Source organism: Erinaceus europaeus, chromosome 2, assembly GCF_950295315.1.
Source record: "Erinaceus europaeus chromosome 2, mEriEur2.1, whole genome shotgun sequence".
Taxonomy (NCBI): Eukaryota; Metazoa; Chordata; class Mammalia; order Eulipotyphla; family Erinaceidae; genus Erinaceus; species Erinaceus europaeus.
Genome location: NC_080163.1, coordinates 140,115,411 through 140,140,544, shown reverse-complemented (window position 1 = coordinate 140,140,544; position 25,134 = coordinate 140,115,411). Strand labels below are relative to the sequence as shown.

The following is a 25,134-nucleotide window of genomic DNA, read 5'->3' as shown; positions in this document are numbered from 1 at the left end:
CATCTTGGAGGTACACCTTTCACAGAATGAGAATAAAGGGACTGAAACAAAAAGAAAACTTCCCCCAAGGCTCATGCAGTCAGGCTGGGGAGGGATGGCTTGACACGAACTGCGGTCAGTGCTCACAGCTCACAGTCTGGAGGAATAGCCTCAGCTTCTCTGTGAGATGCTGCCCACAAGTAAGCGAATATGATAACTAAAGTGCACACACCACCTGCTTACAGAAGTGCTGCCTCCTGTGAGCTGCAGCAAGCCTGGAGATGGCCAGCAGTGTCTCTGAAGGCTTCATAAAATGACAATCAACTAAGTAGTCTGGCGGCTGCCCAGACAAAGATAACATGTGCAATATGCATACCTTCTACAGACACAGGGGCTACTCCACAGGTTGCCCCGAGCACCTGACAGTAGCATTCTGGCTCACCAGGTGAGCCTGATCCTCAGGAGTGCTGGCTCTTGAGAGTGATGGGGAGCTAACCCACATCCAAGTTACTCTGCTACATTCCACAAATCAGGAGCCTAAGAAGCCAAGGTATCGGACAATAGCATATCCAGTAAGAACACTTTTTTTTTTTTGGTGGGGGAGTGGTCTGGAGAAGCCTGATGTCCAGTGACCACTTAATCCCACCTGAAGTTGTCTTGACAGTGGCATGTTGAGTATGTGTGTGAACCCCCACACTCAGGTGCACAGGGTGGTTATTTTGGTGTGCACATGTTTCTGATGTCACTGTAACCAACAAACACAAGTATCTGTAGGACTGACAGGAGAAATGGAAGTTCAGTTGTGTGTCCTCATGTTTTAAGGGTAAACACATAAAGTACTTGGCACAAAGATGTCAATAAACACAACCTATTATCATGAAAATATACAGTTGTACTACTATATTCTGAATAATAAGGCAATTTTTTTTAACAGAACAGTCCAGATGAGTTCATATGCTAAGTACATGCTGCTACAATGTACAGTTTTTCCTTTGACTCAGTAATTCCATTTGAAAGGATACCAGAAAAATAATCTTGACTATAAGGAAAACTCTTTACTTAAAAAAAAAAAAAAAAAAAGGAGTAGCTACATGAACTGTTGGTATGTTCATATTGGTTTGCTCCCCTTCCCCCCCCCCCACCTCTGAGAGAATTGGTTTGGCCCTTGCTAGTTTCGCACCCGCTTTCTCCCCGCCCCCTATGCTAAGGACGTCCAGAGTCCCAGCAGCAGCTGCAGAGGGAGAATGATAGGGAAGCACATGGTATGGTGATTTGCCCATTCGTGAATAAAGGTTAAACTGCAGCTTCTCAGCCCAGCCGTGTGTCCCCGAGTCTCTATCTCTGTCTAACGCCGCGACACTAGCCTGGCCTGCTGGAGCCTCTGAACTTTAACAACAATGAACAAAAGAGTAAATAACCAGAGTCTTGCACAGAGAGGAGCCCGTATTGGGACTTGTGGCAAATAACTGTTGACAATGTTATGTTCATAAAATCAAAGCTATGTGAAATCATAGAGTATATATTAAATACAGGTCTTGGCAAAGAATACAGACGAACATACACAGGCACACAGATACACACATGCAAACAAAGACGCCCGTATACTGAGCCTAAGTCCTACAAGCTGAAGCCAATCAGTCCCTCCCCCACACAGCTGGGACAGCTCCACCTCTCTCTGCTGTGGGGATGAGTACTGTGCTGGCCATCCAGAGAAGACCTTTTCCTTATCTCTGGGACCTGAGAAGGGTCTGGTCACCTAACTCCTGCCTTGGCTCTCCCCAGGAGCTTGCCTCAATACCAATAACTCAAGAAAAAATGGCGGCACAAAGAACACAGTGTGTACCTCAACTGAAGGACCCTCATCTTGAGAACTTGTCTCGTAGCGGGAAAGGCTTGGCCATTGACTGTGCTAATCCAGCACAGGTCGGGTGATGAATCTTTATTCCATCTAGCACTGTGAAAAGAGCCTGGTTGTTTGGGATCGTATACTAGGGAGAGGTCATTCGCTGAAGCCCAGTCGGCTAAGATAGAGCCGTCAGCACGAGTGGAGGAATATCCCCAGTCTTGGTGATGACTATTAAAGTCTCCAACGTAAATGGCTGGGTGATTCGGGCTAGGCAGGACCTCGTTATCCCATGAGGCACTGGGAGGCTTATATACATTGACGAGCTGAATAGTTCCAACAGTAATGGAGTAGTAGAAGGTCGAAGAGGCCGTATGGTAAACGTCCGCAAGACATGATTTGGCGTAGATGGCTCGGCCATGTTTAGGATGGAGATTATAGCATATTAAATCGAATCCACTGATGGTGAATCGAGCAGCTTCATCGACTGCTATATGTGTTTCTTGTAGGCAGATAACATCTGCCTGATGCTGTATCGCCAATTGACCAATAAGAACACGTTTGGCAAAGGACAGCCCTCAACATTAAGTTGGAGGACTCGAAGAGCAGGACCAACAGCTTGAAAGCTGGCAGGAGCTGCTTGTTGCTGGCTTTGAAAGTGACTGGGATCCATGTGGATTCAGTCGGCTAGGAAGGATCGTCAGTTTCCCCAATGAATGGGTACTCACGAGATGCACCATGGGAAGGTCAATCCAATGCATCCAATGCATAGTCAACGGCCAAGCCTTTCCCGCTACGAGACAAGTTCTCAAGATCTTCCTGCACAGTCATCACCGCCCAGCTATCATCCACATTGGTCTCCAGCTCCCACTGATTCTGTGCTCGGAGAAACTAAGATGGAACTTTCGGGAAGCAAACTGGCGTCTGTTCAGTGATCTTACCAACAAATCTATTCCTGCAATTCCAATTAACTCTATCCCCTCTGAAGATTCCTACAGGCGCTTCCGCCAAGCCATCTTCAAAGCAGCTTCCCAAGCCATTCCTCGTGGGAGACGTGCTAACTATACGCCTTGTCTTGATGCTGAATGCGAGCAACTACTAAAGCAGTATGATGAGTCGAGCGACCCAGATGTGGCTGACCATCTCATTGCCTCCCTGGATGCAGCACGCCAAGCCCGCTGGCAACAACTCACGGAAAGTCTGAACTTCACCCACTCAAGTAAGAAGGCCTGGAAGCTTCTTCACAGACTGGGTGCCGGTAGCCAACCCCCTCCCGTCTCCCATCCTCCCATATCTCCAAACTCAGTGGCCAGTCACCTAACTCAAGTTGGACGTGCTAAGACCCAGTCTGGAAAAGAGAAATTTCTCATGAGTGGTCATCCCACTTCCGGTTATCTTGTCCATCTCCAAAACTCTCTCCCTTTACACTGTCTGAACTGGAAGATGCTTTGAAGAGGGTTAAACCGGGAACAGCTGCTGGCTATGATAACATCACCCCAGAACTCATTCTTAACCTGGGCAAAGAAGTGGCTCACTTCATTCCTGTCCCACATCTTGGAATCTGAGTCTATGCCCAAAGTTTGGCGTCGTGCGAAGATTATAGCGGTTTTGAAACCAAAGAAAGACCCAACACTGGCCGCCAGCTATAGACCAATTTCTCTCCTCTCCGTGTGTTACAAACTCCTTGAGAGGCTGCTTCTGTCACGTATTTCTCCTCTTACAGAGAAATTCCTATCACCCGCCCAAGCTGGTTTCCGCCCAGGAAGATCTACCTGTGAACAAGCCCTGGCCCTCTCAACTTACATTGAAAATGGATTCCAGAAGAATTTAAAGACGGGTGCTGTCTTTGTTGATCTCACAGCAGCCTATGACACGGTCTGGCACCGTGGTCTCCTGGTCAAGATCTCAAGATGCCTGCCTCCATGGGTGGCCAACACTATATCGTTTCTTTTCCAAAACAGAAGATTCTGGGTACATCTGGGTGACAAGTCTAGCAGATGGAGATTTGTCTCAAGTGGCCTCCCCCAGGGCTCTGTTCTGGCTCCTACGCTATTTACAAAATGGCGACTAATTCCTAGCACTGCTAAAACGGTATCATCTGTTTTCCATCTACACCATGCCTCGGCCTCGTGTGAGCTTAATGTGCAGCTTGGTGATACGAGAATCCGGCATGAAGCCCAGCCAGTCTATCTTGGCATTATTCTCGATCGCACTCTGTCATTTCACAAACATCTCATAAAAACTGCAGCAAAGGTGGGCGCGAGGAATAACGTCATTGCAAGACTGGCCAGCTCCTCCTGGGGCGCGAGCGCTTCCACACTACGATCATCATCTCTGGCATTATGCTATTCCACTGCAGAATACTGTGCCCCAGTATGGTTCCGTAGCCCCCATGTCCACTTGGTCGATTCCAAATTATATTCCTCCATGAGGATAATTTCTGGAACCATCTGTTCCACCCCGGTTCCATGGCTGCCAGTTCTTAGCAACATCGCCCCGCCAGATATTCGTCGGGATGCGGCATCATCTAAGTTTATTTCCCACGTCTACGCTCGACCGGACCTGCCAATATACGTGGATATCTTCGCCCACCCTGTCCAACGCTTGACGTCTCGTCATCCAATCTGGCCCCCTACGCCTACACTGAACTTCTCTGTTCCAGACTCTTGGAAACAGAGTTGGCAGTCAGCTGAGGTAAAGAACAAACACCTCATCACAGACCCCTGCAAGCGTCAACCCGGCTTTGACCTAGCACGTTATGATTGGGCCTTCCTCAATCACTATCGAACAGGCCATGGCCGGTGCACCGCTATGTTCCATCGCTGGGGAGCCAGAGACGACCCGAACTGCCCCTGCGGCTACAGACAAACTATGACCCACATAGTCAACGACTGCCACCTCTCCAGATTCAAAGGAGGTCTCGAAACTTTACATCAGGCTCAACCTGATGCTGTTAACTGGCTACGGAAGAAGGGCAAACGCTAGAAGAAGAAGGACCCTCATGTCTACAGGGCAACAAATGACTAGGGGTAGCAGAAATTCAGTGCCACTTCTTCCTACTCCTGGGGGTCAAGCTCGCAAGATGCCCTACCTGCTGGCAGTTAGGTGTTGGTCATTGCCTCACTTGGGTCTAGTTTGTAATAAGGAAGAGAGACCCAAACCTAGTCTGATTTGGGAGTCTCAGTAAGACTGACTTGCTGGACAATCTGGAAAGCAATCATCCCAGAGCCAGGAAGGCTGAGCCCAAGGTAGATTTATCCTGCCATCACTGTCATGGGTGTCTGGAACTTAGGTGGTGCTGACCCCGAGGGGTGACATCAGGTCAGAGCATGATGGATAGTTTTAATTTAGAAAAGAAAGTCCAGGGGGTCGGGCGGTGGCGCAGTGGGTTAAGCGCATGTGGCACAAAGCGCAAGGACTGGTCTAAGGATCCCGGTTCGAGCCCCCGGCTCCCCACCTGCAGGGGAGTCGCTTCACAGGCAGTGAAGCAGGTCTGCAGGTGTCTATCTTTCTCTCCCCCTTTCTGTCTTCCCCTCCTCTCTCCATTTCTCTCTGTCCTATCCAACAACAAACAACATCAATGGCAATAATGATAGCAACAGCGAGGCTACAACAACAAGGGCAACAAAAGGGGGAAAAAATGGCCTCCAGGAGCAGTGGATTCATGGTGTAGGCACCAAGCCCAGCAATAACCCTGGAGGAAAGAAAAAAAAAAAAGAAAAGAAAAGAAAGTCCACAGAAAAAGAGACCATAGGGTATTGTAGCACAACCTCTGCAAAAAGACCTGGGAAAGGAAAGCAGCTCTGCTGGGGCTATTACACACTGGAGCATTCTGATCCAGTAGAAGGAACAAGGGCTTAACTAGGAGTAGCTCTGCAGAACTGAGAGGAACTGAGTATCCCGGGTAAAGGAGGCAGAAAGGTGGCAGGCAGAATCAACTTGGAAGTCTATCTTTCAGAAGGCACACTAACCACTAGAGGCCATTTGGGGCTAGCAGGAGAGTGATGTGTGTGTGTGTGTGTGTGTGTGTGTGTGTGTGTGTGTGTGTGTGTGTGTGTGTGTGAAGCCCAGGGCAGAGAGAGAGAGAGATGGAAAGAGAGAGAGAGTGTACTCACTTTTGCAGCACTGCCTGCCACTCGCCAAGCCGGGCACTGATGGGGAAGCAGTGGACAGTGCCCTGGACCTTGGTACGCCACTCCCTCATGTAGTCCTCAATGTCAAACAGGAAGGGCTGCTGCCCAAAGTTGGCATCCACAATCTCCCCAGGTGTTTGCAGGCCTACAGTGGGGTAGAGATTGGCCTGAGGAGGAGAAGGAAATGTCAGGCAAAGGCAATGTCAGGCAGAGCTTCCCTTCTCTCCCCCTACTCTCTGTGCAGAGGAGAAAGATGTAGGTGGTACTCTGAGAGAGTTGCAAGGCCCATTCTGCCCATCTCTCTACTTGAGACACAATTGCTGAAGCTTGAGAAGAAAAAGAAAAGCAAGCCAGGCTCAGTTTACTGGCCTTGTACTAGAGACAGCCTTGGCCTGCCCTGACCCCAGCCCTCACCCCCACCTGAAGCAGTCTCTGTGTCCTCAATCAGACTCTATCATCCTGCAGGCATGCTAATGAAGAGCTGCAGAAGTGGAATGGTTTTTTTTTTTTTTAAAGAAAAAAAAGGGACTCTGGATCTCTTTGTCACCAAAAAGGGGGGGGGGGGCATATGAGGGGGCAGGAAAGGATTGGGGACAAGAAAGGAGGGAAGGGTAGTAGAGCATGCTAAAGGGGTTAGGTGATTTGGTCTCTCCCATTGCACCCCGACTGACAAAGAGAGGCTCTTCTTGTAGAAGCAGGTTCTGAGGCATGTTTCTCTGTGCTAGTGGAGTTCTCTGCTCTCCATCTGCTCTCTGGTAGGAATAATTTTTACCCTCACTCAGTGCCCGCTACTGCTCTCCACTAGTATGTCAGGGCCCTCACTAGCTTCCTCCCCATTGTCAAAGTTCCCTAGTCCTCTCTTCCATCTCCTATTCCCAGGCTGTCCTGATTATCACTTGCCTTTACTACACACTAGAGTTAATCCACCATGGGCTCTGAATCCATAAGGCCTGTTTCCCTCCATTCTGTTCCCCACTCCACACACACACACACACACACACACACACACACATTTGTGTCTCCACAATCAGATTCTTGCACAGCAAAGATCAGAAATCTTCTGTGTCTGTTCTCTTTTCATAGAACTGTGTCCTCTCTCTGGGACTTCTAGTTGGGAGAGGAAGGATTCTGATCCATAGATAAGAGGTTTGGGACTGGGTGGCAGTTCATCCTGTAGAGTGCACACATAGACAAGAGGCTCCAACAGGATCCCAAGTAAAGTAAAGTAAACTAAGCTTAAGAAGGCTATTTAGATCATAACATGCCCCCCCCCCCCCAAAGGGCATCATGGAGTTCACTAGGAACCCAAAGCTGCCACCAGTATCAGCAAATCTTGCTGCCTTCTAGAAACCAGGCAGGGCACAGACAGCCACATAAGCATTCTGAGTGGAAGCCTTACATGAGACAATGCCTCATAATAAAGGACTGGGGTGCAGGAAGTGAGGATGTCCTCTGAACTACGCCACCAGGACTATTACCCTCTTCAAGGAACAGACCTATGAAGCTCACGTCTGTGGCTTGGAGGCATCTTGTGTGGCAGCAGCTCTATTCCCTAGGGCACTCATGGGTTTTCCTTGGGGATCTCTTATGGGGTACACATAGGGGCCTGACTCCCTATTGGTTTAGAAACAATTCTCTGCACTGGCTGTAAGCTTCATGGAGCTGGTGTAGACCAACAGAACCATGGAGCTACTAACATCTCACTAGCAGTGTTCCCAGCCCCCAAATGCCTTTGGAACTGCCACAAATCACTGCTCGGTAGAGAAAGACCAGGTTTTGGTGCCCAGAGAGGTCAGCAGGTGCCCTCTGTGGGTATCCTCATGTTGATAGCCAAGTGTCTGGTTGGAGAAAAGGCCAGATGCCATAATTTGCACTTGGCAGGTACCAGCATGCCCTATGCCCCCGTCAGTTCCCACAAATACACAATAAGGAGATTCAAATAGTTGTACTTACTGGAAGGTCTGTGAAGGCTATACCTGCAGATAGAAAGGAAGAATTATCAGGTTACTTGGTCTCCAATACCCTCATTTGCCCAAAAAGAAGGAATAGGGAGGTGCAAGTTACCACATCTCCACTATGCTGGGGTCGGTGACTTTAGACCCTGGCTGTCCCTTTGTTGGATAGCCTAGTTAGAAGTAAATCTACATGGGGGTAGATAGCATAGTGGTATGCAAAGAGACTGCCATGCCTGAGGCTCCTAAGTCCCAGGTTCAATCCCCTACACCACCATAAGCCAGAGCTGAGCTCTGTGTCTCTCAGGTGTTTCTCTCTGTGTCTCTCTCTCCGCATCTCTCTCAAAATTAAAATAAATAAAATACTTAAAAGTAGGGAGTCAGGCTTAAAAGTAGAGAGTCAGGCAGTAGCACAGTGGGTTACAGCGGGTTAAGCACACCATGGCACAAAGCACAAGGACCAGAGTAAGGATCCCGGTTCAAGACCCCGGCTCCCCACTTGCAGGGGAGTCCCTTCACAAGCAGTGAAGCAAGTCTTTCTATCTCCCTCTCTGTCTTCCCCTCCTCTCTCCATTTCTTTCTGTCTTATCCAACGATGACAACAATAACTACAACAATAAAACAAGGGCAACAAAAGAGAAAATAAATAAATATTTTTTAAAAAGGTAAATCTACAGGTACTTGGGCTATTGTTTATGACACTCCCACCCTCTCAGACAAAGTTTTCTTTTACTTATTTATTTTCCCCTTTTTTGTTGCCCTTTTTGTTTTTTTATTGTTGCTGTAGTTATTGTTGTTATTGATGTCTTCATTGTTAGATAGGACAGAGAGAAATGGAGAGAGATGGGGAAGACAGAGAGGGGAAAAGAAAGATAGACACCTGCAGACCTGCTTCACCACTTGTGACGTGACTCCTCTGCAGGTGGGGAGCCGGGGGGCTCAAACCAGGATCCTCACGCGGGTCCTTGCGCTTTGCACCACGTGCACTTAACATGCTGCGCTACTGCCCCACTCCCTTGGACAGTTTTCTAGGAAGGACTAAATTAAGCAAATCTATCTCTGAAAGATAGACCTAACCCAACACATACATGGGGAACTACTATGGATGCCAGATCCCTGCCTACCACCACCTCATCTAATGCTTTATACCACAACTCTGGGAATCAGGCATTCTTGTCCCCATTTTACAAATGAGGAAAGTTAAGTCTTAGACAGTCTATGAATTTTCAAGAATCATAAAAGTGCAGAAGTGGTGGGACTGGTTTAGAATGCTAGACTGAGGGCGGGGGAGATAGCATAGGGGTTATGTAAACAGACTCTCATGTCTGAGGCTCCTAAGTCCCAGGTTCAATCCCCCGCACCACCATAAGCCAGAGCTGAACAGTGCTCTGGTGTTTCTCTCTCAAAAATAAAATAAATAAAAATATTTTTTAAAAAAAGAATGCTAGACTGATGCTCTAACTTCATCTCTAAACTGATAGAGAGAGGTGGATGCAGGAATGGTGGCAGCTAGCTGCCCATCTGCAGTTCACTCCCAGTCAGACTTCTACAAATTCCTATAAAACTTCCTGCCAAGAGAAGGGAATGTTTCCAGAGACGTCATCCCTGAACTAGAAATCTAGATGAAGGATCAGGGTCACCAAATAAATGAGATGGCCTGAGCAGGAGAGGGACTTCATACTTCCAGCAGAGTTATTTGTGGTCTGCAGATTAAGAAATAACCCAGGGCCAAAGTAGACTCCAAGGTCTTCACAGGCTTTTCATTTTGGAGGGTTAATTTTTTCTTCTATTGCCACCAGGGTTATCATTGGGGCTTGGCACCTGCACTACAAATCTATAGCTCCTGTGGCCACTCCCCCACCCCACCCCCCAAAAAATATACATACATACACATATTTTTGTTTTTTTTTTAAATTTTTTTCTCATTTATTTATTTATTTTCCCTTTCGTTGCCCTTGTTGTTTATCGTTGTTGTTATTGCTGTCATCGTTGTTGGATAGGAGAGAGAAATGGAGAGAGGAAGGGAAGACAGAGAGGGGGAGAGAAAGATAGACACCTGCAGACCTGCTTCACCGCCTGTGAAGCGACTCCCCTGCAGGTGGGGAGCCGGGGACTCGAACCGGGATCCTTATGCCAATCGTTGTGCTTTGCGCCACCTGTGCTTAGCCCGCTGAGCTACGCCCGACTCCTACACACATATTTTTGATAGGAGAGAAATTGAGAGAGAAGATAGAGAGGGAGAGAGAAAGACACCTGCAGACCTGCTTTACCACTTGTGAAGCAACGCCCCCCCCCCCCCAAGTGGGAAGCCCGGGGATTGAACCAGAATCCTTGTGCTTCCCACTATGTGTGCTTAACCTGGTGCACCACTGCCCAGCCCCCAAGGGTCAAAGTTTTCTATTTTCTAAAAGCTCTTGAGCTTCTGGACCAAAAAGTTTTTTGAACCACTGACTCGTAAAAGTCCCAATTTACTCCCTTCAACCAATTACTACTCAGAAAAGAAACTAAAACTCCACAAGAAAGAAAAGATAATGGCATGCAATAGGTCTTTCAGTAAACCTGGGGCTAGACTCCTGGCAGCTAGTTGGTATGTGTCATGTGCTTCTTCTGTGCTAGGCACTGGGCTCTTACAAGAAACCACTGAATTCTCAGAACAATCTTGGAAGATGTGCTCTGTCTCTGCTACTAGTTTACAAATAATTTTTTTTGCCCCCAGGGTTATTGCTGCGGCTTGGTCCCTGCACCACAAATCCACTGCTCCTGGAGGCCAGTCGCCCTCTTTCTGTTGCCCTTGTTGTTTTATCATTGTGGTTATTATTATTCTTGTCACTGATATCACTGTTGTTGGATAGGACAGAGAGAAATGGAGGAGAGGAAGACAGGGGGAGAGAAAGATAGACACCTGCAGATCTGTTTCACAGCTTGTGAAGCGACCCCCCTGCAGGTGGGGAGCTGGGGGCTCAAACCGGGATCCTTACGTCAGTCCTTGCTCTTCGTGACCTCTGCTTAACCCACTGCACTACCGCCCGACCCTCTCTGCTACTAGTTTATAGATGCAGAAAGTCAAATGACAGAGAGATTGTTTATGTTTGCTGAGGTTATTTTGCTTCTCAGGGAAGGAAATAAACTCCATGATCCGTCTGCCTGAGGTCACTTCTGAGTCCCACAGCAGAGGCAGCAGTCACAGGGCTGGCAGGATGGAATCAGGAAGCCCCTTTGTAACAAGAAGAGACACAGATGTCCACCCTCTGGGTCTGCACAGTGGCTGTGCTTGTGACCCTAAACATGTCCAGTCTGCTGCTGCAGTACTCCCAGCTCATGGAGGACCCCCTGAAAGAAGAGGGAGTCCACATGCTATCAGTCTTCTGCAGTGACACCTATGGCAGTTACCAAACCTGAGTCCATTTGAAAAATGGGGATAACACCTCAAGAAGGAAAGGAAAAACCAAGGCACTCGGTTTCTTAAACTTTGAGGTCTAGGTACAAGTCGGCTACAGTTGTGCCACAGTGAGGCAACCATCACATTTCTGGGCAGAGGATAACTGACTCAGACCTCCTGGTTCTCTGTAACAATGGCACTAAGGAAGAACAAGGTCTTGGGGGTGCTTCCAGGAGGATGGAGAAAGAAGCTATTCCAACCCCTACTGCACTGGTTAAGGGAACTACTACTCTCCCCCACCTCCAAGCCCTGGAGGTCTTTGAGTCTCTGAAAGACTGTATTACAGCAAGACCTAGTTTGTCCCAGGAAAGAAGGTCTAGGCAAAGATCCAAGAAGCAAGCAGGACATTCAGACTTGCTGATAATTGCCTTGAGCCAAAGGTCAGGGGTCTGTGAGGCTGAGGTAGTATAAATAGCCTGTGAATGAGCACACTGCTATATAAAAGTGACTCTATAATAAAGTGCACAGATGACTTGTGCATGAGAATGTTGGGCTCCTGTCTCCATCCACTCATTCATTCACTTATCATTTTATCAAATACCTGCTAAGAGCTTCCAAGAGTCAGGCCCTGTTGTAGGCACTAGGAAAGCAACTATAAGGCTCTTCTCTTTTGCACCACTACTGAAGCACCAATGACCAAAAGGAAGTTCAATCTCTTGGTGACATCTGATCAGGTCAAAAACCTAAAAGGCATTTAATGCACCTCCCCACATTTGCAGGAATATGATGTCTTCCTCTCTTTCCAAAGAGTTGAGAAAGCAATGTAATATATAGTCCACATCCATGAGTGAAGAACTCCAAACTGTTTGAGGACACTATAAAGGTCAGCAGATTGGCAACGTAGTCCAGGTTTATAGGAAGAAACATGTCATCTACCCATAATGAGTACAACAGGAGAAAGCAGATGGCACAACTGTTCCTGTAGGCTTTTACCCCAAAATGTTTTCTAATAAGGTGTTAGGAAGATCCTTGTGGGTAAGATAAGAATATATATGTTTTAACCTATAACTTGATTCTTAGCTGGTGTCTACCCAGACAAGTTCAACTGACAAGATCAGTGTGTTAAACGCAGGTGGTGCAAAGCTCAAGGACCGGCATAAGGACCCTGGTTTGAGCCCCCGCCCGGCTCCCCACCTACAGGGGAGTCGCTTCACAAGTGGTGAAGCAGGTCTGCAGATGTCTATCTTTCTCTCTCCCTGTCTTCTCATCCTCTCTCCATTTCTCTGTCCAACAACAACAACAATAACAACAACAATAATAATGACACAAAATAAAACAACAAGGGCAAAAAAGGGGAATATATATATATTGTGTGCGCTGTATGACTGAGGCCTCATAGAAGCATGATTGCTGCTGTAGGCTACTTTGTTCATTCAGACAGAGAGAGCAGGGAAGACTTGTAACACCAATGCTTCATCATCATAGCACCACCCATGTGGTAGTGGGGCTCAAACCTGGGTTGTTCACAAGGCAATGCAGACACCTTACCTGATGAGCTAGCTCTGACACCCTATTCCTTTTTTGATCAGAGCAATGCTCAGCTCTTGCTATTAGTGGTGCCAGGAATCAAAACTGGGACCTCTTGTAAGCAAGTGCACTATATCAGCACTATCTCCTCAGTTCTCTCTTCCAGTATTTTTCATCAATATCTTGATGAAAATACATAGATATATTTTTCAAATAATAGGTTAATACAGTGATGAAGAAGGATACCAAATATTTGAGCCAGAACAATCAATATATTCCTAAAAGGAAGTTCAATGATAAAGTATGTGAGTTCTTGCATGGGGTCTATAAAAACCATGCACTCCCCAGCTCCCCACCTGCAGAGGAATCACTTCAAAAGCGGTGAAGCAGGTCTGCAGGAGTCTATCTTTCTCTCCCCTTCTCTCTGTCCTATCCAACAACAACAATAATAACTACAACAATAAAACAACAAGGGCAACAAAAGGGAATAAAATAAAATAAAATAAAATAAAATAAAATAAAAAAAAAAACAACCACCACCACCATGCACTGGGGGGCCGGGTGGTGGCGCACCTGACTGAGTTCTGTCCACTATTCACCCAGTCCCTCAAACTTCTCACCAACATAAAACCCTGGTCACTTCAAGTACCACAAGTCCAGGAACATAATGAGGATATTGTTGCTCTTTCAGTGTCTGGTATGGGTTTGATAAACACTGCTGAATGGATTGTTAGGGTTAGGCAGTGGCACATTCGGTAGGGCACACACATTACAGTATGGACCCAAGTTCTAGCCCTCAATGAGAAAGCCTCACAAGTAGTGGAGCCGTGCTGCAAGTATCCTTTTTTGTCTCCCTATCTCCCCCTTCCCTTTCAATTTCTGTCTCTATTTAAAGGGAGGGGAAGCACCACACACAACCTATTGGTTATGCAAAAGACTTTCATGCCGGAGGCTATGAAGTCCCAGGTTCAACCCTCAGCACAACTATAAGACAAAGCTGATCAGTGCTCTGGCCTAACGCTCAGAAGCTCATGAGCTCACTTGCTCGATCTCTCATTAAAATAAATAAAATATGTGGTCTGGGAGGTGGCACAGTGATAAAGCTTTGGACTCTCAAGCATGAGGTCCTGAGTTCGATCCCCAGCAGCACATGTACCAGAGTGATGTCTGGTTCTTTCTCCTCCTAGCTTTTCATTAATAAATAAATAAATAAATAATCTTTAAAAATAAATAATAAGGGAGTCGGGCGGTAGCGCAGCGGGTTAAGCGCAACTGGCGCAAAGCGCAAGGACCAGCATAAGGATCCTGGTTTGAGCCCCCGGCTCCCCACCTGCAGGGGAGTTACTTCACAGGCGGTGAAGCAGGTCTGCAGGTGTCTGTCTTTCTCTCCCCCTCTCTGTCTTCCCCTCCTCTCTCCATATCTCTCTGTCCTGTCCAACAACAAGAGCAATAACAACAATAATAACTATAGCAACAATAAAAAGACAAGGGCAACAAGAGGGAAAATAAATAACTAAAATTTAAAAAATAAATAAATAAAAATAAAAATAAAAAATAAATAATAAATAAAATATTTTTTAAAAAGGGGAAAAGAAGGAGTCGGGCGATAGCGCAGCAGGTTAAGCGCACGTGGCGTGAAGCGCAAGGACCAGAGTAAGGATCCTGGTTTGAGCCCTAGGCTCCCCACCTGCAGGGGAGTCGCTTCACCAGCAGTGAAGCCGGTTTGCAGGTATCTATCTTTCTCTCCCTTTCTCTGTCTTCCCCTCCTCTCTCCATTTCTCTCTGTTCTATCCAACAACGAACGACATCAACAACAGCAATAACCACAACAAGGGCAACAAAAGGGGGAAAAAGGGAAAAAGAATGGCTGCTGGTAGTGGTGGATTAGTAGTACAGACAAGACACCCAGTGATAACCTGGGTGGGGGGAAAAAATGAACTGCCTGTGGTCATACTGCCCTGAACATGCCTGATGGCATCTGAAATGAATTAACAAAGGGAGTGCCTCAGTTACCCTCCCTTTACCTTGCAATGCCTAAAATGGTTAGTTTCCACTGTTTAGGCTTTATGGCCTGCCTCTGGGCTTCTTACAAACCAAGACTCCACAGAGCAGGTCCTGCAAGGCTCCCTATGCACCCACCAAGGCTGTGGCCATTCTTGGTGTAGAAGCAGGTGCCATTGATGAGGTTTACGCAGCAGCCAATCACATCTCCTGTAGTGAATGTGGGACCATAGGGCTGGCCTGTCCCTGAGGAGCAGAAGGAATGCCCATCATCGCCGTGGTAACCATAGGAATGTTTGTCCCAACCTGTGTGGGGAGAGAGCAGCAATTGCTGAATAGAGGTACTTGAGAAATGATCCAGACAGTCACAGAAACCCCACCACCTGAGGCCCACTCCCCAGCCTACCACCACCCCAGACAGCATTTGGTGTTTCAAAGCCAGCAGAGAACAGATCCAGCTGTGTCAAACAAGCTATCAGTCCAGTAGGTCACCACCCTTGAGAAGCACAGCAGGTAATACCAAAAATGAAGTGGCCAGGGAAAGCCATATATGCAAGAAGGGGAGCTTGAACTGACCTCTGAGGTGTGTCATAGTACATTTTTACAAACATTTCTAACCGAAGAGCAATTTACATGTAATAAGATCCCCCTTTAAAAAAATTTTTTTTATATTTATTTTCCCTTTTGTTGCCCTTGTGTTTTTATTATTGTTGTAGTTATTGTTATTATTGATATCATCATTTTTAGACAGGACAGAGAGAAATGGAGAGAGGAAGAGAAGACAGAGGGGGAGAGAAAGATAGACACCTGCAGACCTGCTTCACCGCTTGTAAAGTGACTCCCCTACAGGTGGGGAGCTGGGGGCTCAATAGACACCTGCAGACCTGCTTCACCGCTTGTAAAGTGACTCCCCTACAGGTGGGGAGCTGGGGGCTCAAACTGCGACCATACTTGGTCCTTGCACTTCACACCACATGCACTTAACCCACTGTGCGCCTGACTCCCAAGATCCCCCTATTTTTTTTTTTGCCTCCAGTTTTATCACTGGAGTTGGATGCCTGCACTACAAATCCACTGCTCCTGGAGGCCATTTTTTTTCCTTTTGTTGCCCTTGTTTATCGTTGTTGTTATTATTATTGTTATTGCTGTCATTGTTGTTAGATAGGATAGAGAGAAATGGAGAAAGGAGGGGAAGACAGAGAGGGGGAAAGATAGACATCTGCAGACCTGCTTCACCGCCTGTGAAGCAATCCCCCTGCGGGTGGGGAGCTGGGGACTTGAACTGGGACCTTTGCTCCGGTCCTTGCACTTTGCACCATGTGCGCTTAACCCACTGCTCTACTGCCAGATCTCAAGGTCCCCTATTTTAACTGAAGATTCAGTCACTTTTTCACAAATGTGAACAAATGTTTCTGCTGCCACAATCAAGACATAGAACATTTTCTTTACTTCAAAAAAGTTCTCACGTCTGTTTGCAGTCAATCCCACTCCACCCACCACTGCCCCTGGCAACACTGATCTGATCTGTTCCTATGTTTCTGCCTTTTCCAGAATGTCATATAAATGGACACACAAAATATTGAACACCTTGTATCTAGGTTCTTTCACGTAGCATAATACACTTGTAAAACAAGAACTAATTGTTAGGCACAGAATATTTTTCTTTCTTTTCATTGCTGAGTAGTCCATCGCATGAGTATAAATAACAAGCTCTGCCATTTACCAATGACATTTGAATTGCTTCCAATTTTTGGCTAAATATTTGAATATAAGTCTTTGCATAGATATATACTATTCTCATGGGTAAATAGAAAAGTGGTTCAGCTGGGGCCGTATTTGGGGAGTCCTGAGATTCCCAAACAGACATGATGGGTCTAGACCTCGAATAAATCCCTCTCTCCATTGTTATCGGTCATTCCTATCAGGAACAACACAACAGACCCCTTTGTGGACCCCCATAGGACTTTGCCCTCAAAACGAATCAACAATGGTAGAGAATATCCCATCCTCTAAAGGGAGGATGGACAACATACTCTATGCTACACCTGAGGAAGATGGGTCATTCTTGGGGCAGCTTAGAATGTTTCTACTCATGACCACAGAATGTGAGCTCAGATCTACAGGGATACAGAGGTCACATAGGCTCCTAAAATGAATATGGGCCCCAGATCACATCAAATCGATGGGGTTTACAGTCAACAATATTTATACACCTTTCCCATATTAGCGAGCTACTCTCTTCCCTGATCCAGCTTTCTGGTCCTTCTGCCAGCCATGTCATCATCTCCCCAGACAATGATTAGGATCCACTTGCATATCAGGTTTCAGGCTCAGGTAAAACAAAAAACTACTACTATAGGCCCTTTGGAATATAACTAAAATATGCCTACTAGCTATCTATAAAATGGAGGGCCACCCAACTCTTCATCTGCACTATTCCAGCCTTTAGGTCCATGATTGGTCAACAATTTGTTTGGCTTTATATGTTAACTTTCTTTTCAGCCACCAGGTTCCAGATGCTAGCATGATGCCAACCAGCCTTCCCTGGACAGACAACCCCACCAATGTGTCCTAGAGCTCCGCTTCCCCAGAGCCCTTCCCCACTAGGGAAAGAGAAAGACAGGCTGGGAGTATGGATCGACCTGTCAACGCCCATGTTCATTGGGGAAGCAATTACAGAAGCAGACCTTCCACCTTCTGCATCCCACAATGACCTTGGATCCATACTCCCAGAGGGTTAAAGAATAGGAAAGCTATCAGGGGAGGGGATGGGATACAGAATTCTGGTGGTGGGAAATGTGTGAAGTTATATCCCTCTTATCCTATGGTTTAGTCAATGTTTCCTTTTTATAAATAAAAAATTAAATTAAAAAAGTATTTCTGGGGGTCATAAGTATAAAGCAGGACTTAAGACTACAATATAGCTTAAAATAAAGTGTTCTGAATCATTATGAAATTATCATCAATAAGCCTCTTCCTTAAGAGCTTGTTAAAAAAAATTCTCTGTACTACCAAATAAAATAAAGTTAAAAAAAAGTGAGAGAGATAAGTCTGTTTAATAACAAACCGTCAAATTGTTTACCAACGAGAGCATAATGTTTTACATTCCCTGGCATGAATTCCACAATTTCACCAATACTTGGTATTGTTTTTTTCTTCTTCTTAGTCATTTAGTAAGTATATGGTGGAGTGGGTTTTTTTTTTGTTTGTTTGTTTTGTTTTTCTTTTTGTTTGTTTTTAGATATTTATATACTCCCTTTTGCTGTCCTTGTTTTATTGTTGTAGTTATTATTGATGTCGTCATTGTTGGCTAGGACAGAGAGAAATGGAGAGAGGAGGGGAATACAGAGAGGGGGAGAGAAAGACATCTGCAGACCTGCTTTACCACTTCACCCTGCAGGTGAAGAGCCCAGAGCTCAAACCGGAATCCTTCCGCCGGTCCTTGCACTTTTGAGCCACGCGTGCTTAAACCCACTGTGCTACTGTCCGTCTCCCTGTTTGTTTTTTTAACCAGAGCACTGATGAGCTCTGGCTTATGGTGGTTCGCGGGATTGAACCTGAGACTCAAGCATGAGAGCCTCTTTGAATAATCACTATGCTTTCTACACCTATGCTATAGTGGATTTTGATTAAGCTGTCTCTTCAAATTTAGAACTCACTTTTTAAATTGGCTTATGTATTTTCTCAAGCTGTAAAGGTTCTATAAACAGGTACAATTTGGATACAAATAATTTTGTGTGTTTTGCAAATATCTTCTACAATTTGCCTTTTCATATTTTTTAAAAAACATTCACTTATTAGTTTTAATTTGAAAGGACCGAGGGGATTTTTTTTTTTTAATGAAAGAGATATAGATGGAGAGAAAAAAATACCAGAGCACTACTCAGTTCTGGTTTATGGTGGTACTAGGGATTGATCTTGGGACCTCAGAGCCTCAGGCATGAAAGTCTTTTGCATAACCATTATGCTATTTCCCCAATGCTCATTTTCAATGCTGTTATATATACTTTAAAATTCCAACCTCCAAATATTTCTTGCTGTTATATAAAAATCCAGCTGACTATAGAGAGGGAATGAGGTCAAGGTTTCTTTTTGGGGTGATGAAACGTTCTATAATTAAATTGCTGCTGGTTGCACAACTCTGTAAATATGCTAAAAATTCATGGAACTTTTGTAGACTAAATGGGTGGATTTTAACTTATGTAGTTTTTTTCTCCCATAGCACCACACAGCTCTGATATATGGTTTTATTATAGATTTAATCTGGTACCTTTGGTGCCTCAGGTATGAAAATATTTTTGTATAACCATTATACTATGTCCTCAAGCCCTTATGTAAATTTCATCTAAATACAACTACTAAAATAAACATATATTCACCCTGTAACTTTTTTAAAACTCACCAACTGGTCCTGGTAGCTTTTGTGAAGATCCTTCAGGATTTTTAATATATTAGCTGAGAATAAAGACAGTAGTATTTCTTCCTTTTCAATCTGCATGCGTTTTATTTCCTTTTTCTGCCTTACTGCACTGACTAGGACCTTCAAAGTCAATGCTAAATAGAAATGGTGAGAGCATAAGTGAGACCTCTGAACTGTAACAAGGTTTTACACAGGAAAAAGAGCAAAGGCTATTCCAGTAGTACAGGTAAAGGTATGAAAGCAAGTGGGGTCAGGGGAGGGTGAGCTGTGAGAGACCTACCTGCCCGGATAAGTGGGCTGTGGTAAGCCCATGTACTGGCAGGCAGGTCTACTCCCTAAGGCAGCCAGTCCAGGTCACTTTCCCAGCCTTTGCTACAGACCTTGGGGTCTGAGCAGTACCCCATGTAAACATGCTTGAACACATCCCTCCCCACACAGAAACTCCCCCTTGGAAGAGAAAGGTCAGTGGGGCAGGAGGTGCTTGAAGATCTTAGTGACTCCGGAAGGGAACACTCAAATAGTCACAATATATGGAGGAGGGGGACAGCATGAGGGCAGGAGTATAGGCAGGCTATAAACAAAGGCATGGAGATAACAGTGACTGGGGCTGATAACAAGTAGAGCTGATCCAGCTTTGGAATCCAAACTCTGCCCTGAATTTTACCAGTGGGTCCAAAGGTAACGTGTCTCTTGGTCACAACATCTATACCAAGCCTTGGGTACCTTTTAGACAGAAACTCTTTGGTTAAACAGAGACTCCCCAGACTCCACAATGGGGAACAGTCTCAATGGCTCTCGCTGATAGCTGCACGACCCAGAGTCCTATTGTTCCCTTCCCACATCTTCCCACAGCATCATAAGGAAACTAATGTCTCACCTGCTCGTGACTGATTTTAGAAGTGCCAAGGGCTAGACCTGGAGCCAGGCTACTCTCATCTGGGACTGCCTGGCTCAGATTGATGCATTAGGCCAGGAATGCATGGTATATATTTATATTTTTACTGCCATTGGATCTCAGGAAAATGATTCTTCAGGGCACAGAGAGGCTTCTTTCCACACCAAGAGAGGCTAAAGCTATTGCATACAAGATCTCTGCTTGAACATCGAAACAGCAACTACTCCCACAGCTTCTGATGCCCATAGTCCTCCCTTTCTCTACAAGGGAGCTAGGAGGACAGGGGCTCTCAAAGCTCTGTGCAGCCAATGTTTCAAACTTGCTTAATAAGTTAGACAGACTAAAGTTGGTATGGGAAAGCAAAAGCAGAAGTGACAGGCTATCCTAGAAAACATCTGAGTCCTAGAGACCTGGCTTCCTCTTATGTTGTCTAAGGTCTGGTGGACCAAGTGAGTGAGAGAGACAGTCTCTCCTCTCCCTTGAAGCAACCAACAATCTAACTAAAGGGGCCACATCTAAACATCTTTTTGTTCAACTGCACACTTGGCCTACATCAAGTGCTCAAGAAATATTTGTTGGAGAAAAAGTTAATAAAAACCCTAAGGGACAGAATTGTCATTGTATAAATAAAGAGTGTGAAACACCAGTGGCTGGGTGGTGACACTCCTGGTTGAGCACATATGTTACAATGTGCAATGATCCGGGTTCAAGCCCCAGGTCCCCACCCGCAGGGGGAAAGCTTTGCCAGTGGCAAAGCAGGTCTGCAGGTGTCTTTGTCTCTCTCCCTCACTGTCTCCCTCTTTCCCTCTTGATTTCTTGCTATCTCTGTCCAATAAATAAATAAAGAAGATTTATTTTTTAAAAAAATTTTTAAAAAAGAACGTGAAACACCACATACGGTAATCCTGGACCTGACAATGAAGAGTTTGTCGTTTTTCTTTTGAAGAAAAAAAAAAGGAAAACAGGAGAGTGGATAGCATAATGGTAATACAAAGAGAGTCTCATGCCTGCGGCTCCAATGTCCCAGGTTCAATCCCCCACGTCACCATAAGCCAGAGCTGAGCAGTACTCTAATTAGAGTTGTCTGTCTGCATGAGGCCTCCACTTACACAGATCAGTGGTGAAGCCACTCCTGGACTGTCTAAAGAGGTCTGCTGGGGATTGGGCGGTAGTGCAGCGGGTTAAGCACAGATGACACAAAGTGCAAGGACCAGTGAAAAGACCAGGGTAAGGATCCCGGTTCAAGCCCCCAGCTCCCCACTTGCAGGGGGTCACTTCACAAGCGGTGAAGTAGGTCTGCAGGTGTCTTTCTCTCCCCTTCTGTCTTCCCCTCCTCTCTCCATTTTTCTCTGTCCTATCCAACAACAACGAAAGCAATAACAATAGCAATAATAACAACAAGGGCAACGAAAAGGAAAAAATAGCCTCCAAGAGCAGTGGATTCATAGTGCAGGCACTGAGCCCCAGCAATAACCCTGGAGGCAAAAAAAAAAAAAAAAAAAACCTGCTGCCAGGCTGCGGATAGACCTGTCTCTACCCCAGTTTCATCCACTCACCCTGGTTTAGTCATTCGACTACTCTGAGTTTCAGTTTCCTCATCTATAAAACAGGGAAGGTGATTCAAATATTTCTGCCAATTCTAGAAGAATTCATGGTTCTGGGTTCCCCTTCCCCATTAAGAGGGAACTCTTTATATATATGAAGCTGGGGGCTCGAACCAGGATCCTTGCGCTTTGCGCCATGTGCACACTTAACCCACTGTGCTACCACCCGGCCCCCAGTCAGCAACTTCCTAAGCATAGATCCCAGTGCCTTGAAGAGCCAGGTGGTATACCATGCTCAGGTATCAGTTCTGTCACCCTTACCACAAGGTCAGAGTCAGCTGTTTCAGAGGGTAGTGAGATGTGAGGGGCAGAAGAAAACGTGGGGTCACAACTGCTTGTGTTAGGTCCTGCAGGAAGTCAGGTCCAGGTGGCCCTACATCAGAGGATGGCAGGGGTTGCATGATGAGGACAACAAAGTGACAGAGTGCCACCCAATTAATCACTCTTGCCTCTCCAGAGAGCGTAGGCTGTGTCACTCCCAGATAATTGATGAGTAGCCAGCCTGGCACCCACAGTGGAGCCCATCCCCTGCTACAGACACCTGCCAGATGCCAGTGATGTCAGGAGAAGCCAAGGCACATTCAGGTCAGGAAGCCCCAGGTGCCCAATTTGTTGCTCTGGCACCACCCACTTCCCTGTCCTACATCACTCAGAAGGGAAGTCCTAGTCACAAGTGTGGGGGTGGCTCTGGAAATGGCTCATCCTTTTTATCTTTTTATAGAGCCCTAGGAGTGGGAGACTTCCCCTTGGGGTGCCAGGGACTCCAGCATAATAAATCTAGTAGTCCAGTCCATAATCAATCTAGTAGCCCAGCCAAAACACAGCAAGATCTACAATCCCAATAAAGCTAGGAATGGAAATATTTCTGTGCCCCCACCTGCAAGAGGAAAGCTTTGCAAGTGGTGAAGCAGCACTGCAGATGTCTCTTTGTCTCTCTCCCTATCTCCCCCTACCCTCTCGATTTCTTTCCTTTTTAAAAAAACATTTATTTATTTATTATCTTTTGTTGCCCTTGGTGTTTTATTGTTGTAGTTATTATTATCGTTATTGTTATTGATTGTTAGGACAAAGAGAAATGGAGAGAGATGGGGAACACAGAGAGGGGGAAAGATAGATATACCTGCAGACCTGCTTCACTGCCTGTGAAGCGACTCCCCTGCAGGTAGGGAGCCAGGGGCTCAAACTGAGATCCTTCTGCCAGTCCTTGCGCTTTGCACCACCTGTGCTTAACCCGTTGTGCTACCACCCAACTCCCTACCCTCTCGATTTCTGTCTATCTCTATCCAATAAATAAAAATAATAATTTTTTAAAAAAGAAATATTTCTGTATCATTAGTACATTAGCACAGAAGCCTGGGTGGGGGCTGGCACTATGCAGGCTGCTCAGTCATGGTCCTAGCCCATGCTTCATCAGTATGGAGAACTCACCAAACGAGGCTGAGGGGTGGCAAGTTGGCTCGCTTGAATGGTGTGCTGCTTTGTCATGTGCATGACTCAGGCTCAAGCCTGGTCCTCACTACACTGATCGAAGCTTTGGTGCCATGGTGCACCGCCCACCACCCGTCTCTATCTTTAAAAAAGAAAAGGCTGCATGCTGGCTACCAAACCAGCTCCCTAACAAACCTTGAGGTTTGTTAAACTAACATGTTTAGTTTAACATACTAAGTGGTACATGGCGCATGAGCCAACATGAGGTACTCACCAGCACCAAGTTTATTTTCCTTTTCCCTCGCTAATTCCAGCAATAGTCAAGGCTGCGTGCTTCAGACTTTCAGCTCCCTTCTGCTCCGAGGGAGTGGGCAGGCATAGAGCTGGTTATCACCCACCTCTCTTAACAGTTTACTAATGGCTTCCTTGGACCTGTTCCACTCTTGCTTGTTCCCAGTTACCAGAGGAAGCCCCCAAGCTCCTGAAGCACTCGGCAGAACTCATGACCCATGCCCAGTGGCCCTTAGTATGTCACTTTCTAGGCTGGCTAGAGAGAAGGTACAAGGTTGGCTTGGTTAGGACACTTCCTGAATCCAAGGGAACTATGGAGAGAGCACATCTGCCACAGGGACTTCATGGCCGGCGGCTTCTCAAGAATAAAAACAGACTTGAAGCATTCCTCTCCAGAATCCTATCAGACAGATACTTTTACCATAACCTCAAATATATTTTTAAATAATTATTTTATTCTCTCTTGTTGCTCTTGTTGTTTTATTACTGTAGTTATTATTGCTGTCATCGTTGTTGGATAGGACAGAGAAAAACTAAGAGAGATGGGGAAGACAGAGAGGGGGAGAGAAAGATAGATACCTGCAGACCTGTTTCACCACCTGTGAAGCAACAACCTCAAATATTTTTTAAAAATAGTTTATTTAATGAGATAGAGGCATGGGTGTGTGAAGGAACAGAGCAGTACTCTGGCATATACAGCATCAAAGATCAAACTTGGGACCTCAGGCCTACAAGTCCAAAGCTCAATTGCTATGCCACCTCTTGGGCAGAACTCACTATCTAGAGCAACACAACTAGGAGAATGGAAAAGCAAAGAAAAAAAATCTCGTCTCTCCTCTCTCTCTTTCTTCCTCCCTCCCACCCACCCCCCCTTCTGAAAGAGAACCAGAGCACCATTACGGCATGTGTGATGGTGATAGGCGAAACTCAGAACTTCATGCCTGCAAACTGAATGCTTTATCCACTGCACCACCTCTAGTGTCATAGAACAAAAAGGGAAGCGTGGTATTCTTATTCAATAAATGGCGTGGTGTGGCCTCAGAAGGTCCATTAATCATATGGCTGTTACTTCAAATTCTCAGAACGCTGGGGTCAAGGATTAAGAATAACACAACCCTGAGGTGATGCCAGTATTCCCAGGGCACCAGGTTAGGGGACTTCCATTCATGGTAGCTCAGCATAGAAGTCAGGTAAAGGGGGTCAGCGGTAGTGCAGTGGGTTAAGTGCACATGGCGCTAGGAACGGCACAAGGATCCCAGTTTGAACCCCTGGCTCCCCACCTGCAGGGGGGGGTCGCTTCACAAGCGATGAAGGAGGCCTACAGGAGTCTTGTCTTTCTCTCCCCCTCTGTCTTCCCCTCCTCTCTCCATTTCTGTCCTATCCAACATCGATGACATCAACAACAACAACAATAACTACAACAATAAAACAACAAGGACAACAAAAGGGAAAATAAAAATTTAAAAAATTCAAGGTAAAGAGAGCAGAGGGAAAGGATGCCTCTGAAGACAATTGGTTACTCCAGGGGCTAACATCAACAGTCTTAAATTGTGAGGGCAACCCTGAGACAAAGCCACATAAAAGTGTCTTCCCCAGGCTGTCCTCCTCCTCAGCTCCAAGGTAAATGAATAGCTGATGATCAGAGGGGGTGAAGGGAGGCAGGAAGGATGGATCAGACTGAA

General features: G+C 46.0%; 1 protein-coding gene across 5 annotated transcripts in view; it reads right to left on the bottom strand.

Annotated features, from left to right (window-relative positions):
- The window catches only part of RANBP10 (RAN binding protein 10), a 73,450-nt gene that overhangs the window by 9,168 nt on the left and 39,148 nt on the right, over positions 1 to 25,134 (bottom strand). For 3 of the 5 annotated variants that reach the window (XM_007517723.3, XM_060185338.1, XM_060185339.1), the window contains 3 exons: positions 14,953 to 15,120; positions 7,909 to 7,931; positions 5,938 to 6,122 (listed from right to left, as the gene is read on the bottom strand). In XM_007517723.3, coding sequence (XP_007517785.1) covers positions 5,938 to 6,122; positions 7,909 to 7,931; positions 14,953 to 15,120 — 376 coding nt within the window. The remainder of the gene's footprint in view (positions 1 to 5,937; positions 6,123 to 7,908; positions 7,932 to 14,952; positions 15,121 to 25,134) is intronic. The other 2 variants (XM_060185337.1, XM_060185340.1) reach the window with 1 other exon arrangement.